At 42.2% G+C, this 18,141-nt stretch overlaps 2 protein-coding genes across 3 annotated transcripts in view; one reads left to right on the forward strand and one right to left on the reverse strand.

Moving 5' to 3' along the window:
* Positions 1-18,141, forward strand: part of SLC14A2 (solute carrier family 14 member 2) — a 413,945-nt gene that overhangs the window by 57,694 nt on the left and 338,110 nt on the right. The window lies entirely within an intron of this gene.
* Positions 1-18,141, reverse strand: part of LOC311595831 (uncharacterized protein) — a 50,617-nt gene that overhangs the window by 7,731 nt on the left and 24,745 nt on the right. Inside the window, exons 6-11 of the mRNA XM_084778790.1 lie at positions 11,388-11,511; positions 10,200-10,354; positions 8,981-9,195; positions 6,777-6,899; positions 1,835-1,904; positions 1,320-1,366 (exon numbers count right to left, since the gene is read on the reverse strand). Of these exons, the coding sequence (XP_084634916.1) occupies positions 9,056-9,195; positions 10,200-10,354; positions 11,388-11,511 (419 nt within the window). The 3' untranslated portion in view covers positions 1,320-1,366; positions 1,835-1,904; positions 6,777-6,899; positions 8,981-9,055. The remainder of the gene's footprint in view (positions 1-1,319; positions 1,367-1,834; positions 1,905-6,776; positions 6,900-8,980; positions 9,196-10,199; positions 10,355-11,387; positions 11,512-18,141) is intronic.

Here is an 18,141-nt window from a genome sequence, read left to right on the forward strand (position 1 = left end):
AAATTTAAAGCTTCCCTAAAAGGAGAGAGCAGCACGGACGCACCATTCTTCTTAGCCTCCCACTAGAGCCATCCAGTCATCTCAGGAAGAAAGGGCTCCCTGGCTCACTTTTCCAGAAGACTGATAGCTCCCACTTGCACTTGAATTTCCTTGCTGGATTAGAAATAAATAATATATATCATCTTATGACTTCCAGCACTTCCATTTATAACTCGTACAATCTTGGACAAATGACCATACTTTATGGACCTAAGAAACCAAGAATTTAACAATACATCCTAAATTCAGATATGTTAAGATATAAAAGAACAAAAAGCCAATATCAATTGTAAAATGCCATCAATTTTGAAACAGACACATCTGCTCTAGAATGTTGAAATATTAAAAGTATTTAGTTTGGAATCTATAAAACACATAGTTTCTCCCGCCCCAAGCCTTAGTTCCTACCTATTAGAGTGGTTTGATGGTAAATAGGAAAACATAAATAATACAAATATGATTTATACAAGACACCCAAAATATAAAGAAATAGAGACATTTCCATGTTTCATATTCTCTTTTCTTTAAAAAAAAAAAGTCTCTTTACGGCCTTCTATACATGTTTAAAATTTATTTCAACGGTTCTCAATCTTCCTAATGCTGTGACCCTTTTATAAAGTTTCTCATGTTGTAGTGACCCCAATCATAAAATTATTTCCATTGCTACTTTATAACTGTAGCTTTGCTACTGTTATGAATTGTAAGGTAAATATCAGATATGCAGAAGGATATCTTAAATGTGACCCTTCTGAAAAGGTCATTTGAACCCTCCATGGGGTCATGACCTGCAGGTTGAGAATCATTGTTTGTATGACCATTAACTGATCCATAATCTTCCAACAAATGCAATCCAGTCTCACCCAGCCTTTTGTCTCCAAGCCCACCGGGTCCCCATCCAGGAAGCCTCAATCTATAAGGTCACACATCTGGTCAGGGCGTTCCCTCGAACCCTTTAATTTTTAATAGCTATTGTGATTCTGTAGTTTAGTGAATAAATAGTAATTTACAAAGTACATTTTCCAGGAGTAGTCAGTGGATACCCAGGGCCATTGAGCAGAATTGATGAGCTCTTTGTTGAATGTGTAGAGCAATTGCTGGTATTTGTTCATTGTTTCGTTGTTGAGCTTGGTGGAAATGAAATGAGATGTGCTGTGCTCATTAAGTTTCACATTTATATCACCAGTGCATTTGAGGTCAGATAATCTTCCGTTGTGGACTTGCCTGTGCACTGCATGATACTCAGTGGCACTCTGTTTTCTGCCTACTTGGTGCTCACCTACCTATTCCGCATGTGTTAGTGCTTCTAATGTTGCCTTGGCAAAACACCCTGAAATAAAACATCGTATAAGAGAAAAGATTTATTTTGGGTCATAGTTCAAGGGTCCAGTTGTGGTTAGGAAGTCATGGTGGCAAAGATTTGACATGGCTTGTCACATTACATCCACATTAAGAAAGCAGACAGTGATAAATACTGATGCTCAGATCTCCTTCTCTTTTTATTCTGCCAAGGGTCCCAGTCTATGAGATAGACAAGACAATGCTATTCATAGGCACCACCATACCCTACCTAAATCATCCCTCCCAGGCATGCCCAAAGGCCTGTCCCCTAGGGGACTCTCAGTTTGACAATCAAAATAAGCCATCAGACTCCCCAAACACATCAAATGTCCCCAGGGTGGCCAAAGTTGCTAGAGTTGAAAACCCTCCATATACTGTCTGTACCTCAGGGGCAGGGACTCCAAGTATGATCCTTGTCAGGCACCTGACTTAGGCAAGAAATAACACATTGACTTACTTGCCTCCCAGGTTCACTGTGATCAGCAACAGGGTCAGAGATTACGAAGTAGAGTGCATCATTATCCTTCCTGTTAAGAGACAGTGAGATGCTCCATTTACCTTACTGCAGCAGGATTGCTGTGTGCCCTTTGCCATTGTGCACTCGCTATATGGGATGGAACCTTTTATTCTACATCATACTGCCATACATTTTTACATAGGTGCCCATTTTATAGACAGAAAAGAAATACAGAGGCTTATGCTAACTGATTCCACTAAGCCTAGGCTCCATTAGTATTTTGCCAAAGTAGGAGCCCCATATGCATTAAAGACATTTAACAGCAACTCTGGTCTCTATATCAAATTTTTTCCTGATTCCACATCCAAAAAAAAGGGTGGGGGCGGCTCCAGACATTGCTAAATGTAACCTGATTAAGAACCAAGGATGCTGATGTAACATGCTGCTTGCTTCCTGCTCACGCCAGGAAACATGTTCAGGAGCATGGGGCTCTTGAGAGCAGAGGAAAGAGGTAAAGGGGGATTTCCAGACAGCACTGCTGCTGTGGCTGTACTGGATCACTGCCTGGGGGGTCCCCAAATTCTGAATGACAGGAATCATAAGAGCAAGAACCAAAACTGCAGCCCCCCCAGAGAGGCTAGACATAGTGGGGTGAGGGGCCTTGGCACAGACAGTGGTGTCAAACAGATGAGTGGTCTTCCAATGTTCAGGAGCGTGTACATGTGCTAAGGAGCCACAGTTAGTGTGGGAGGGGAGCACCGATACACAGCATTGGGAATGGCATGTCCACTCCCACACTAGGGTCTCCGGCTGCAAAGGCTTCCGTTAATGGCATTTTTGTACCCCCATCCCAGACACCACTATCCTTTCTGGGTGACATTCTCCAATCTTGAAACACAAGCACCCCCTTTCTATATGATGGCTTTCAGTTGAGCTCTTCTGCCCCACAACCCTCCTGGGAGGTGTTTGTCCCCGGTTTTCCTCCCCAGAACACCCAGCCAGCCTGCTATGCCACAGACAGCAAAGAGAAGTCAAGCTCAGGGAAATAGTGCTTATCCTGCACGGCCTGGATGTTTGGCCTCTGCCTCTTCCCACTGTTTAACAGTTCCCCAGGAGGAGAACCTGGTAAATGCAGCTCTTCCCCCACACCTCACCCAGCCACAGCCAGCAAGCCAGCATCCCATACCACAGCGCCTACATCACTTCTGCCCCACCCCTCCACTCCGAGAAGAGTTCCTCTCAGGCTTGTCAGTCTTTCACAGTGCTCTCCAGACTCCTTGCATCCTGCTTCCTGCACTCTCAGTGGCAAGCCCACCATCTAGCATTGCCTCGGCTCTGCCTGAACATCAGTCTAAGCAGTCATTCTGTGTCTGTCAAAATACTGACAGCACTTCTCCCCGCTCCGAGAGCATCAGATCCCATCTGTATCACAAACAGTCTTCCAGGTTTATTTTGCCTATCACTTCTCAACACTTGCTATTTAAATTCCAAATCACTGTTCCGGGGTTTTTTTCCCCAGTGTCCCTGCTATTCTTGGAGTTTACTCGCTGCATCTTCCACTCAGACACCTTATTAGTATGCTGCTAGTATCATGTATGCACACACATGCATCCCATGCATACGTATGTACATGCATAAACATTAGTGTTTCAGGGCAAACCATCACTGTCATATATATCAGACAAAACTATCATTGGTCTGCAAGTTACAGAAACAATGATATACTTAAGCTCATTCGTGTTTTCCGAGACCGTTCAAGTAGCTAGAAGCAAAGAAGGAAAATAAGACACGGAATAAATTTAGACTTTTTTGTTTGTTTCTTCAAGCCTTTACAATCAAAATTTAATCGTGCAATTCTGTTAGTTGAAACAAGAGAAAGGATGTCCCTAATCTCTCTCTTCTCTTCGATGCTGGGGCGAGGACTTTAACACTATTTCTTGGAAAACAAAACATGCTTGTAACTTTATTAGTAGACACAGGGCCACTTGGTGCTTAGGAAGATGAAGCAATCCTTCCTGTGACAGGTGCAGGACTCCCTTACAGAAGGTGAAAACCATCTGCTAATGTTTGACTTCTAAGTCAAACAATGCTGACATGCAGCCGAGCATAAGTAAACCAAGAGGCAGAGATCAGAGGTCACGTGTTCATCGGAGCTACAAGGGCTTGGCTCTGGGTTGCCTCTCCTCCCCGCTTGATGGCTACTTCTTTTCCATGCAGCCAATGTCCAAACTTGTCTTAAATCTCCCTTCTCCCTAATCTGTTCCTGGAGCCCTGAATCTCTGTAATTTTCATGACATTGTAGCTCCTCTCCCTGTGTCAGGGAGGACCTTTGGGTCAAGAGGTCACCACCACTGGTCTAATGCAGACTGAATGACCTCCTTATGCTTGGATCCAGATTCAGCAGAAAAGCCACCTTAAAGCTTTCAGTTGGTGCTTTTTTTGGAATAGCATTTGAGGAATCCACTATGAGCACAGGAAGACTCAGCAGCTGGGGAGATTCTGTGTTCCAAGAGGTAGTTGGCCAATACGTTGTGTCTTTGAGTTGTTTTCTGCATCCAAAGTTATTCCAAGCTAGATCAAAGCTCTAATCTGTTCTGGACTCAGCTATTAGAGTACCACACCAACACTGGGACAATACTAACCAATCGATTAAATTCCTTTCTCTCTCATGAAGGTATACATGTGTGTGTGTGTGTGTGTGTGTGTGTGTGTGTGTGTGTGTGTGTGTGTGTGTACATATATGTATACACATATACATATATATCAGTACTTAGAAGGACATTTGACAACATATATCTTAGCAAAACAATATTAGTAGGATTCTTTTCTGAACGAAGGACATCCTCAGCCTTTCACCAGATTTAAAGAACTATATATGAGTTCTTTCCTGTGAATTGGGCCTCAGATATACTCAGAAAGCAGCCGGTTACCTTCATGACAGATATGCTATTATTACACCACAGCGTGTATATTTCCAAGCAGATTAATGTTCATCCTCCCAGTATTCACAACTAGGTAGATTGTTGATGGAATATTTTCCTACATAGAAACTTCTGGCTCAATAAGAACTACATAATAGGGAGAAAATTTGCACTTGGAGAACATTATGGAAGAGGGGATGAGAAGAAGGTGATACCAAGAGGATGAGGAGATGCACAAAAAAAATCTTCTGCACATGAGATGACCATTCCACTTATGACCTCAATACAGCTGTGCTTATGTACACACTGCCTGCACAAGACTGAGGCTGTCAATATTTTTTCATGGATAGGAGAGTAGATAATGGGTTTTATACCTGCTTTTGGGACATTTGGCAGTTAATGATTGCTAGGGTAGGGAGTGCTACTTTTTCAGTGATGTAGCCACTAAGAAGTTGTCCATGACCCAGTAAATAACTTCCCAACCATACTGACACAAGCACCTCTAGTTAAACTCAATGAATCCCATACAAAAAGAAGAGATGAATGTAGGAGTGCAGTTTGCCAAGAAGATAGATAGTTTCAGGTGGTCAGATGGTTCTGAGGGATGGGTAGTTTAAAAGGCTATAGTTTAAAATTGATTTTAAAAATTATAAAATAGATGTAGGGTTTAAAGATGAGCACTTATGGAAAATCACTAAATAAAAAACAAAAAGTATGGTTACATCTCAGAGCCCCTGCACCATTCTCCGTCCCACCATCTCAAGTAGCACTAATCGTTAGTGTGCTAGTTTGGATAGGAATAGCTCCCACAGGCTCAAAGATGCGGATGCTTGGCCACTAGGGAGTGGTGTTACTTGACAGGGATTAGGAGGTGTGGCCTTGTTGGAGGAAGTGTGTCACAGAGGGTAGGCTTACAGTTTTCAGAAGCTAAAGCCATGGCTAGAGGCACTCATTCTTCCTGCTACCTGCCAATCCAGATGTGGAAATCTCAGCTCTTTCTCCAGCACCATGTCTGCCTGCCTGCCACCATGCTTCCTGCCATGACTGTTACTGACTAAAGCTCTGAAGTAAAAGCTAGCCCAATTAAATGTTTTTCTTTATAAGAATTGCCATGGCTGTGGGTGGGGTCTCTTCACAGCAATAGGCACCCTAACTAAGACAATTGCGCACATTGTATAGATCTGGCTGGTGAACTTGATGGCCTATTGAAACTTGTATAAACCCAAACACTCAGACATTAGGTCTACCTGTGCTAAGGAAAATCTTCATCTAATTCTGAGATCACAGAAGGGAAGTTTCTGAACACTTCTGGTCTCATTCTCAATAATAAGGCTAGAAACTTTAAGTATTAATAAGTCATCATCCAACATCATACAAAAGAAACCAACGAATCATTACTATGTGTTCTGAATCTATGCTACTTCATCAAATATGTTCAATAGTTTCAAATGTTATTAACATTGCTGTATATAGTACTGTCTTTCCAATATTTTGATAATTTGTGCCTAGCAGATTTCAGTTGTATTTTTAAATTCATCTTTCAGTTATAAATTCAGCAAACATTTTTGGATACTTTCATTTTGTGAGGTCTCCTTTGTAGAGGTGTTCTCTCAGATGATTTCTTGTCTGACCTGAAGAATATTGTTTCCTCCTAAGGCCTAAGAAGCCACATGGAGCTTTTAAAGATGCACTGTCTACCCTAGAGGCACTAGGCCCCATAACTATCAAGTATTTAAGCCATCTAAGTCCTGGACTCACTTTGTAGAACAGGCTGACCTCAAACTCACAATATTCTACCTGCTACTGCCTCACCTCTGGCATATGTGACCATGCCTTTACTAACCTTTGTAAACATTAATGACACATCGAAATGATAATATTTTGGATATGATGGATGAAATAAATATATTATTACATTTGTCAAACTCTTCATGTTAAGTGCACTTATGATAACATTTAAAAGAGCAGATGTGCTCATATATCATAGCTTACATTATATTTGCCATTGGACAATGTATTACCAAATTTTCTGCTGCTGAAATGAAGTACTGAATACAGATGAATTCATCAAGAAATAGGTTTCCTTAGGTCACAGTTGTAGAGGTTCAGGGTAGGGCTATCAACAGCTCAGCTCTGATAAAGACCTAAATGGGGACAGAATCCAAGGATGTGACCAAACAGGAAAGCAGAGATCACGTTCAGGCTTTATAAAAACTTCCACTCAAGAACTAACTCATGAGACCATCAAAACTATCTCAGTCTTTTCTGAGGCGATGCCTCTAACGGTCTGAGGGCCACCAACTGTCCCCACCTTGTAGTATAGTCACACTGTGAGGAACAAACCTACAACACCTAAGCCCTTGGAGAAATGAACTCAAACCAAAGCACATAGCTTTGTATGAGAGGAGCAAAGGAAGCAGGTCACAATCTGGCATTATAGTGTCCTACATGCTGGAGTACAGTGCAGGTGTTTCAGCCTTCTCCAGGACCTGTTATCATCTTACGTCTTTGCTCTGTATCAGAATGGGGCTGACTCTTAAAAGATTATTTCCCAGGTTACCATGACACCTGGATTGGGCCACATTTGGCCAATAGGAGGTATCACTGGAAGATTAGAGGGCAGGAAGAAAAGGGAAGCCATTGTGCTGTTCCCTCTTAGCTCATTAGGAGGAGAAAAGCTGGTAACAGAGCTGAATGCTGCTTTTCCAATCAGGGGTTGTTTGCCAGCTGCTCTTCTGCTCTGTAGGCTGGACAGATCTCCCTGTTGACAATAGGGAACTGGGGCCAGAACTTTATGGATGACATTTCCCAGAGCCTAAGTCTGTCAAGATGTTTTTGTGGGAGGTGCGTGGGCTGCCGCATCCCTTGAAGTAGCAGTTATCTGCACTGGTTCCCCATTAGCGTCTTTAGGAGCCTTGAAAACTGTCAGTGTCTAAGACCAGCTCCCATCTAGTTGGTCTGACTTGGAACCTGGACAATGATATCTTTAAAAAGACCCCCTGCAAGTATAGCTCCACACATTGGCACCTTCTGTCTTAGTGATTCCCTAGTTATATCAAGGAGCTAGCTGCCAATCTGCACATAGATTTCCATGAATTTTTTAGCTGGCTAAGTGCTTGTCTAAGATTTATTTTTTTTTACCAAATTTTCTAGAAAAAATCCTCCAGTTCTCTCTTGGGGGCATCCGTGCGCCTCTGTTACCATAGTGCACAGTTAGCTGAGCCCTCCTCACCCATGGCTCAGCATCTGCATCTCTGCTCTACATGAACCTTAGTGGGCACTTAAGAGATGCTTGGATTTAGAAATATGTTGATTTTACATGTGACGGCTGCCTACTGAAGCCTCCTCATCTGTCTGTTCATTATGCCTACATGTGTCTAAAGCTCCAACTGCACCATAACCCTTCTGTTTACTAAAACAGCGTGTTTCAGGTCTTAGACTCAATAGGTTTTTTTTTTTTTTGGTGAGATTTAACAAATTATTGTGCTCTCATTTTATAGAAGACTGGGGGAGGAGGCTCTAGGTTCCGGCTCGTGCTTTCATTCACCTCACACCTAACTGCTTCCTCAAGGAAGCTAGAGACTGGAGGAATTTCCTTTAGGTTGTCATGGTTTTAATGCATCCATAACCCCTTTCGTGTGTGTGTGTGTGTGTGTGTGTGTGTGTGTGTGTGTGTGTGTGTGTTAGGGTCTACAATGTGAAAATGCTCACAGATATGGGAATCGTGAATGTTGCAGGCATTCTAGCACTATGACTTTTCAAATGGGAACTGGTAAAACCAGGTGACAGGTTTCTCTTCCTCTCTTACACGGGCCACCCAGCCCCAGTGTGAAAGCAGGATCACAACTTAATACATCATTCTTCCCAGCAGCTACCTGAGTATACTCACTTCCCGGTGGAAAAAAATGGACCAGGCTTGGTCATTAAATGTCACTTCTCCTATGGAAAGTCATTAGAACACTGTCTCATTTAAAATATGCCAACCCAACCTCACAGAGGCAAAAACAAAACAAGAAAACAAAAAACATCACCACTATCAACAAAATCTTTTCACCAATACCCACTGGAAAGTGGTGTGTGTGTTTCTACAGGTTGCCCATGTCTATGCTGTCAGGGTGAAGTCTAACTGCTCAGAAAAGGTCGCTGTTTTCTTGTAGGTGGAAGAATTACCTGCTAACATAAGTTAAAAGAGGGAGAGTATGGCAAATGTTTTAGGAGAACTTACAGCAACTTGCATAAACAACATATTGATTGTCACTGTGTCACTACAGACAAACCATTGGGCTGATTCTCTTTGGATTTAGTGTCTAGGCCCATGTGATGAGCAGTATGCCATCTTGCCATAGGAAGAGGGGCCATTAGAATAAGAGCATTCACAGTGACAGCAAAGGAGGTGGCCCGAGTCCTTGTTATCTGTGGCTGAACTCTCAAATTTTGACTCTAGGATTAAAGGAAGAAAGCTAGTGTTAGTAAGTGGCCATGGGGACCCAAGAGATTTGACTTAATTCTGCCTTGTGTAGTCTCTGTTCCATTCACTAGTCACAGAACTTCACGTTTCCTGGTTCTGTGGTCCTCTGGTTTCTCATCCATACTTCCTCCTTACCACCTGGGCATGACTGACTCTACTGAACCATTGGGTCATCCGCCTTCTCCTCCCCCAAGTGCTCTACTACTATGACACAAGACACTGCGGGTAAAACATTGTGTTTTCCACCTACCCCAGAGCTACACTAATACGGCTTGTCCTGGCCATTCTTGATTCCAGGAACTATTGAAAACCCCTCCGGGCTGTCTCCTGCCATCTTGGTTCTCAGGCTCACCCAGGCTCCAGAGCAAACTCTGTTTCCCCACTGTGCAATGGCTTTGACCCAGCCGTGCCATGTCTGTGTGCTTTTCCTTCCACTCTCTAGATAGCCTAAGAGAGTAGCCACCTGGCCTTCAGAAATATTTCCACTCATGGACAGAATTTTTGTCTCTCATAACTTTTCTCAGATTAAATCATTACTGTCAAAGTCAGAGGCAAGACCTGAAGAAGCTGAGCAGCTCACCACGGAGCCAGATGAGCTTACATACACTGAGGCATAGAAACACAAAACCCAAGGGTACTGCCTCCCTGGCTAACAAAATTGAAAGAACCAATGAGTTCGTGATAAATACTTTTGACAAGCTGCAGCTACCAAGAACTCATCTGCAGCTGATTGCCCCTCCTCCCAGCAACTTTTAGAAGTTTACTTTGCACTATTTTAAGCCCTCACTGTTAGGAGAAAGTCAAACTGAATTTCTCATGAGTTTTCTCAGAGGCTTTGTGTAACTGCGATGTCAGAGCACTAGCTGGAAGCCAGCTCACTGCTGAGGCTGGCTGAGGTACACTGTGAGAAACAGCAAGAGTTGGGGGTGGGGGTGGGGGTGCTACAGGTAATGCTGAGGAAATCCTTTGCTTTCACCTTGTGTAGTGAAAAGAATATCAGCTGAGATCTTAAGGGATGCAGGTTCTAGTCCCAGTCTGCTGCTGACTGGCAATGAGACGACCAACTCAGGTACATGGCTGTGAAGAGCTTGAAACGTGGCAGATTCCAAGTGAGGTGCAGATTTCAAAGGCCTGACATAAGAATTTAAAATATCACACTAGCAATGTCCATATTGACACGTGCTGCAATAATAGTATGCAATTGTTAATATATTGAGTTACATAAGATATTAGCCCAATTAGATATCTTTTTTATTTTTAAATGTTTTTATTTTATTAATTTATCCAGATTACAACTCAATTGTTATCCCATCACTTGTATCCTCCCATTCCTCCCTCCCTCCCACTTTCACTCTATTCCCCTCCCCTAGGTCTATGACCAAAGGGGACCTCCTCCCCCACTATATGGTCATAGGCTATCAAGTCTCATCTTGGTAGCCTGCTTATTATTTCTTTGAGAGCCATCAGGCCTCCCCACCAAGAGGAGGTGGTCAAATATGGGGGCACCAGAGTTCATATCTAAGTCAGTCCATGCTCTCCATATAATTGTGGAGAATGTCCTGTCTATTGGCTAGATCAGAGTAAGGGTTCAATGTTTACTACTTGTATTGTCCTTGGATAGTGCAGTAGTTTGAGCAGATGCCCCGGGACCCCGATCCATTCATCATGATGTTCTTGTAGGTTTCTAGAACCCTCTGGGTCCTTCTATTACCCATCTCCTATATTTGTCTTACTTAGAGTCCTAGTGGGATGTCCTCACATCTATCCCAATATCCTGGTAAGTGAAGACTTTCATGGGACATGCCTTTTGGGCTAGTGCCCAATTATAAGTGAATATATACCATGTGAGTCTTTCTGCTTCTGGGTTAACTCACTCAGTATGACCATTTCTAGTTCCATCTATTAGTATTCCATGATGTAAATGTACCACAGTTTCGTTATCCATTCTTCAACTGAGGGACATTTAGGTTGTTTCCAGGTTCTGGCTATTATGAATAAGGCTGCTATGAACATGGTTGAGCATATGTCCTTGTTGTGTGGAGGAGCATCATCTGGGTATATTCCAAGGAGTGGGATAGCTGGGTCTTGAGGAAGCCCTATTCCTAGTTTTCTGAGATAGCACCATATAGATTTTCAAAGTGGTTGTAATAGTTTGCATTCCCACCAGCAATAAAGGAGTGGTCCTCTTTCTCCACATCCTTGCCAGCATGTAGTGTCAGTTGAATTATTGATCTTAGCCATTCTGATGGGTATAAGATGGAATCTCAGAGTCACTTTGATTTGAATTTCTGTAAGGCAGGAGACACTGTCAACAGAACAAAGTGACAGCCTACAGACTGGGAAAAGATCTTCACCAACTCTACATCTGACAGAGGGCTAATATCCAAAATATATAAAGAACTCAAGAAATTAAACACCACCAAACCAAATAACCCAATTGAGAAATGGGGCTCAGAACTAAACAGAGAATTCTCAACAGAGGAATATCGAATGGCTGAGAAACACTTAAAGAAATACTCAATGTCTGTAGTCACCAATTAGATATCTTAAATTAATAAATCATTACTAGTTATTAGTATAATTAATTAATGATATTATATATTATGAATTTAATCTATGTGTTTTTCTTTGTTAATGTGTCCCTCTCAAAATTTAGAGCTTTGCATGTAATTTGCATTATATTTCTTTGGGACAGCACTGTCACTGGAAACTCACAGAGCCTCACGCACAGATCTGGAAAACTAGGTGCTTCAGACACCATCTCAGGAAGCAGTACTTTCCTACATGTGCGACCTATTCAGAAACTGACTTTACCCTTGGATATTTTTAAAGGGTTTCTGCTGCCATCAATGAATTTTAAAAACAAAAGTGAGAAAGAGGTGGGGCATGGTGGGCCTGGGGCCATGGCTCACCTGTCATCGGCTTGCTGTCTAAGCATGAAGACATGGTGTGATCCCAGTATCCGTGCAAAGAGCTGAGTATGGTGGTGTGAGCCACCTGCATGTATGAGTCCCAACTCCAACTGAGAGACCCGGTTTCAGAAACAGGAAGGATAGCTACATGTAGAACAACATCCAAGGTGGACATCTGGCCACTGTGTATATGCACACATGTACACACACACACACACACACACACACACACACACACACACACACACCTGTTACTATTGAGAAATGAAAGGAGATGAGGGTAAGATATGATAGTGTAATGAAGTAAACATGATCACATTATGTTATATGTATGTATGAAGATGTCATAATGAAACCCAATATTTTATACTACTAATTGTGCCAATGGAACATATGATTGTTAAACAGGAGAATACTGAGCCGGTGATATTTCTCGGTGGGATTTATAGCCTAGGCTGACTTAAAGCCTGACCCTCAGAACCCACATATTGGAAAGAGAGAACCAACTCTCTCATTCATGCCTTGGTGCTTAAGATGCACCCATACACACAAACAAACCAAAAAAAAAAAAATGTAATAAAAAAATAAAAAGGGAACTCAGAGCATCTGACATAAGGGTCCTGTGTTGGCATTCATATGTTACACAGACACAAGAAAGACAACTCCGTTAGTTCCTCAAGCAGCTAAGATGAAGGCATGCAACGTGAAGACACAAACCAATTACCAATCATATGAAATCGTGTGACATTAATTGCCAGGTTAATCTTCCTCACGTTTTAGCATGCACAAAGCATTACCAGAACATTCTTTGGGATGCTCTCCCAATTCATAAAAACAGAAACAAAGATGAAACTGCCCTTTTATTCCTCCCATAAATAATCACACAATTGTAGGCCTGACAGGTGAGCATGGATGAGGTAGCACCATTATTGGTGACACAGCATTCCTTCCGGGCCATTAGCTTTCCCTCTGAGCATAATTCCCTCTGCCTTGTCTCCAGCAATATTTGGAAACTTTAGCTGGTGATACACATTGCTCTTGTTAAGCCATTTTTTCCTAACCCTCAAATAGGAGCAGCTAGAGAACATGAGAGCAGCTCTGTAGGCAGTGGGGTATTGTGTTGGAAAATATTATCAGCCCAAGGCAGTAAAGGAAATAGGTGCCAGACTCTCCACAGAGAGAAGAAAAGGGTGCTCGAACCCCTGTGGACTCGGGGCTGTCTGGGCTGTCTTTACACACTTACTACCGCCCTGTCCCAGAACAAATGCTCTATAAGGCAATATGCTCATCACCTCTCCAGCTTACGTAGGAGCTGCAATGACAGAACAATTGAACTGCCATTGTGCTAGTCTCACTTCTTGAAAGAACAACAAAAACAAAAACAAAAAACCTTTTGGAGGAAAACCACAAACTGGCCCAAATTCCTTCTCTCCTTTGTAGCTCTCCTTCTCAATAATTCAGGAAATAACATCTCAGAGGCCCTCCTCTTGGCCTATGTGATGTTTTTAAATCCTTCTAAATGGCTAAGAAGGTAATGCTTTTCAGTCATTTTCTGCGCGCAGCCCTCCCTTTCCTGGCAGAGACAGTGTACGCAGTCTATTAGAGCATTTTTTCCTTCATATAATGGCACCAATTAAATTACCTTGCAGCCCGACCTTAATCTGGCAGGAATGATTATTCCATGAAACAGTTAGAGCTCTAATTGACATGAAGTGCCTGCAAAATATGTCTTTTGCAGCAACCCCTGTCAAAGTCACATTGATATGCTAATCCCTATAGCTGGCAGAATCACTTCATAAAGAGAGACATTGAAAATTGAATTATTTCAATTTCAGTACCTAGGAATCTAGTGATCTGTCTGTATATGTAACTAAGTAGGTGCAATACTTTATATGGGTAAACAGCTGTACTAAGGTGTTGCCATGGTAACTGCTTGACTCATGGCAGTTGTGTTAGTGATGAAGTCATTAGCAGTGTGAAATGTACTTTGAGGTTGTCAAGTGTAACACTCCAGGAATATTTCATCAGTATTAGTGGAGCCTTTTCATTTACATAATTTAGGCTTTCACACATGATCTCATTATGGTGCAAGAAAGGGGTGGATTGTGGGGCAATTGTACCTGGCCTGGATGAATCTCCATTATGTCATTCAATTATTATTCTTTCTCTTTAAATAGAGTTTCCCAAATAAGTCTTATGGGAAATTGATAACTTCACTGGAACAATGATGTTGAAACCCTGCTATTGTGGGACAGGCCAGACTGGCCATATGGTGCCCACAGTTAGAATCCCATGTAGATGAGAACCAGGGCTCTTTAGATGTACCAGGTGCCTCGTCAATCTTGTAAGTTAGGAAAAAGAACTCTGAGGTCAGACATTCACTCAAGGAAGTGCTACTTTTCTGTGCATCTCCACTGGGTCCACAGTGGTGATCTGCTGTCCATGACTTTCAGGACCAATGACAAGCTGTGTTGCTTTCCTGCCTCACCCACTTCAACATGATTCAACTTCCACTGTGCACTCAAGATTCAGTTCTGTTCATAGGGTATCAAGGCCTCCCCATCCAGGGGATGTGGTCAAATATGGGGCACCAGAGTTCGTGTGAAAGTCAGTCCCCACTCTCCACTTAACTGTGGAGAACGTCCTGTCCATTGGCTAGATCTGGGTAGAGGTTCAAAGTTTACTGCAGGTATTGTCCTTGGCTGGTGCCATAGTTTGAGCAGGGCCCATGGGTCCAGATCTGCCTGTCATAATGTTCTTCTTGTAGCTTTCTAAGACCCTCTGGATCCTTCTATTTCCCCATTCTCCCATACTTCTCTCACCTAGAGTCCCAATAGGAAGTCTTCCCCTCTGTCCTACTTTCCTGGTAAGTGAGGAGGTCACCCTCAGTCACAGTCATAGGGGAGGGGAGTAGGGGGAAAATGAGAGGGAGGGAGGAATGGGAGGATACAAGGGATGGGATAACAATTGAGATGTAATATGAATAAATTAATAAAAAATATTTTTAAAAAAAGAAAAAAAAAAGATTCAGTTCTGAGTGGTGCCTGGCTGTTTCACAAAACCAAAGCACCCTGAGCCAGAGCAGGAGGTGGAGATAGAAAATTGCTGGAGCAGGCTGGCTGGCCAGCTGAGCTGGAACCAACAGCTCTGTGAACCAAAGACCCTGTCAGAACACAGTGGGAGGACTCTGCTGACAACTTGGGCTCCTGCACACGTGTGCACCCATACATATGTGAACCCAAATTTGTACACATGAGCCACAACACACACACACACACACACACACACACACACACACACACACACACACACTCACACATATCAAAAGTAAATTAAAGGAGAATGCTAAAGCTGTTTAGGCAGCAAATGCTACAGAGGAAACTGACACTTTCCACATTTGACCTGCTGTGCACTTAAAGTGCACTCGGGTGAGTCACATCTCAGTGTTTATCTATTTTCTCTTCATTCGTTCATTCATTCATTCACGTGTTCACTTACATATGTGTACATATATCCTGCCTGTGACTCAGAGGAGGCAGGAAGATTAGAAGAGCCAGCAAGACAGTGGCTGTCTACCTCAAAACAGTATTTGTGGGACATGATGGCGTTGCATTATATACATGCATAAAGTTCTCAAACAAAAAAAAAATAATCAAACCAATTTGTTTAACTTTATGTTCCCAAGTTTGTTGGTCACAGCTCTCTCACTTCAACCACTATTGTTTTAACCAAACTTTTTTTTTAGCATGTATCAAATTTAGTTTAGGAGACTCAGTTCATTTTAAGGTTGATAATATTTGGTAACATACATGTTTGCTTTAAACATTTTGAAAGCATAGTATATTCTCTAGATAAGGTGAGTTCTAAATGAAGCATCATATTTATCACTTCATTCACGTATTTATTTGTAAACATATATTGGTTACTTGTAGAGGGCAGGTAGTATGTTGTGAGGCCAGAAGGAAAGTAACTAATAGGAAAACTCACTCTCACAGAGCAGTGTGGCGAGAAAAGATGGAATTGTGTCCCCAGGCTAGACAATACTTGTGACACAGTGAAATCCCCTTTCATGCTTCTATGGACCAATGGAAGACTGTATTATATGTACACATAATGTGTGTGCATCTGTGTGTATGTATGCGAATAATGGATTTTTTTAAAACTTGTTTTGCATTATCCATTCACTGTGTATCCCCTTAAAATGTAATCAACACACATTTTTTTGAAGTATACTTTGCAGCAACAGTGGAACATCTGTGAAAATGCAGCTGCTCACAGCCCTCCAAGTCCCATTGCTCTACACTTGCAGTCCTGGGGTGGCTGTACCACAGTGAACATTATTTGGGATGACCATACAGTGACCTAAGATTACTGGCTCTGGGCTCCCCATCCTCTGTAGCTTCCTGTGTCTGAAAGGGAGAACTAAGCATCTGTTACATTTTCCTAGATGTGTTTCCTTAGAAAAGGTCAGGGCATAGCCAGCTCAGGATAAAAATCAGCACATTTCTCGGAAGTAATCCCAATCCTCTCCATCAGTCCTTCCAGCGAGGCATGTCATGTTCTGACCATTTTTGCAGCCTTATCTATCCACAGCCTGCCTTTTCGCCTTGATAACTGATTTCTGCACCATTAATCGTGTTGGCTGTGGAAACTATCTGAGGGACCACAGAAGTAGGCAAAAAGACTAGACATACACTTTTCCACTTTGCTGTCTCTTATCCAAGAAACACTTTGTTGGATCCTGTTTCTCAGCTATTCAACCATGGGCTATTGAGTTAACTTCTAAATCAACTATCTGCAGAATGGAAGTAACAGCTATACTGGACTGCTATTATAAAACACAAATAAGACAATAGAAAACACTACACAGTGATCCAATGGGAAGGAGATACTCAGAATATTCTTAGTTATTGTTTCTCAACTGTTTTTGTCAGAATAGGTTTAGAATTACTTTGTTAAGACTTGTTTTCTATTTGGGCTAAACAAGGCTCAATGAATATCAGATATGTTGTTCAGTAAATGTCTGATAACTACCAGTGGGTTTCTGGGCTTTGTACACGGCTCTCAGAGGAAGGGAAGGTAAATAAACGAGCAGTGTCGCCTCTAAAAGGATGCACTATAGAATAAGGAACACCAGAGTTCAGCCCTGTGCTATTTCTCGGTGTGGGGGTAAGATGGACATAAACCTAGGGCAAAATGGTTTTTGCCTTCCAAGGGTCCTTTAATTTTGCTTTGCATCTGAATCGTCAACTAAGTAGTAAGATACATTGAGTTCTAACTGGATTCCAACTTGACAGTCTCATTTGAAGCTGACAGGGTTGCATCTGCTACTCTAGAGTAAGCTGGATGTTTCTGAACTAGGGTCTTGGGCCCCTGAAGATAATATAAACTGCATGTTGGATCAGGCAACCAATCTTTCTGGAATTTTCAGTGAGATCTGTCAATGATAGGAGTCCTTATATCATTCTTTTTGGCATATCAGAGCAGTTCCCTAGGCCCATTGACAACAGCGTAGTCCTCAGCCTTAGTTGACAACTGAAGCAGTGGGGTTGTTTTTGAGGTATCATGACATCCACTTCTCTATTTAGTGAGAACTATAAATCAACTAATTTTCTGATGTATTTCTCCCAGGACAGCAGTCATGAAAGTGCCAGTCTCTGCTGACTGAGATGTTGTTCTCCATTTCAAATATCCTATTGTGTTTTCATGTTCCCTGTTTACTTTGCGCCCCTTCGCCGGCTTCTTTTTGGGGTCTCGTCAGAGATTTTGTTGCTGAGTTAGGAAGCCAGATGTGAGGCCTTCTATTATTCTGCTTCTTATTTTAATTTAAAGTTTCATGCTCCCCTGCGGACGGAAGTAATAAAGACACAATGGTGGAAGAAGGAAGGAACATGAGAAGATGAAGAGGAATCTACTTCATCGGAGAATGGGAGACGGATGCGGCGTATAAACAATCAACAGCGGGATCACGCGTGGCATTTGATGGTCCATTAACACAGCGATGCC

The sequence above is a fragment of the Acomys minous genome (genome assembly GCF_964271855.1).
Source record: "Acomys minous genome assembly, chromosome: 4".
NCBI classification, from domain to species: Eukaryota; Metazoa; Chordata; class Mammalia; order Rodentia; family Muridae; genus Acomys; species Acomys minous.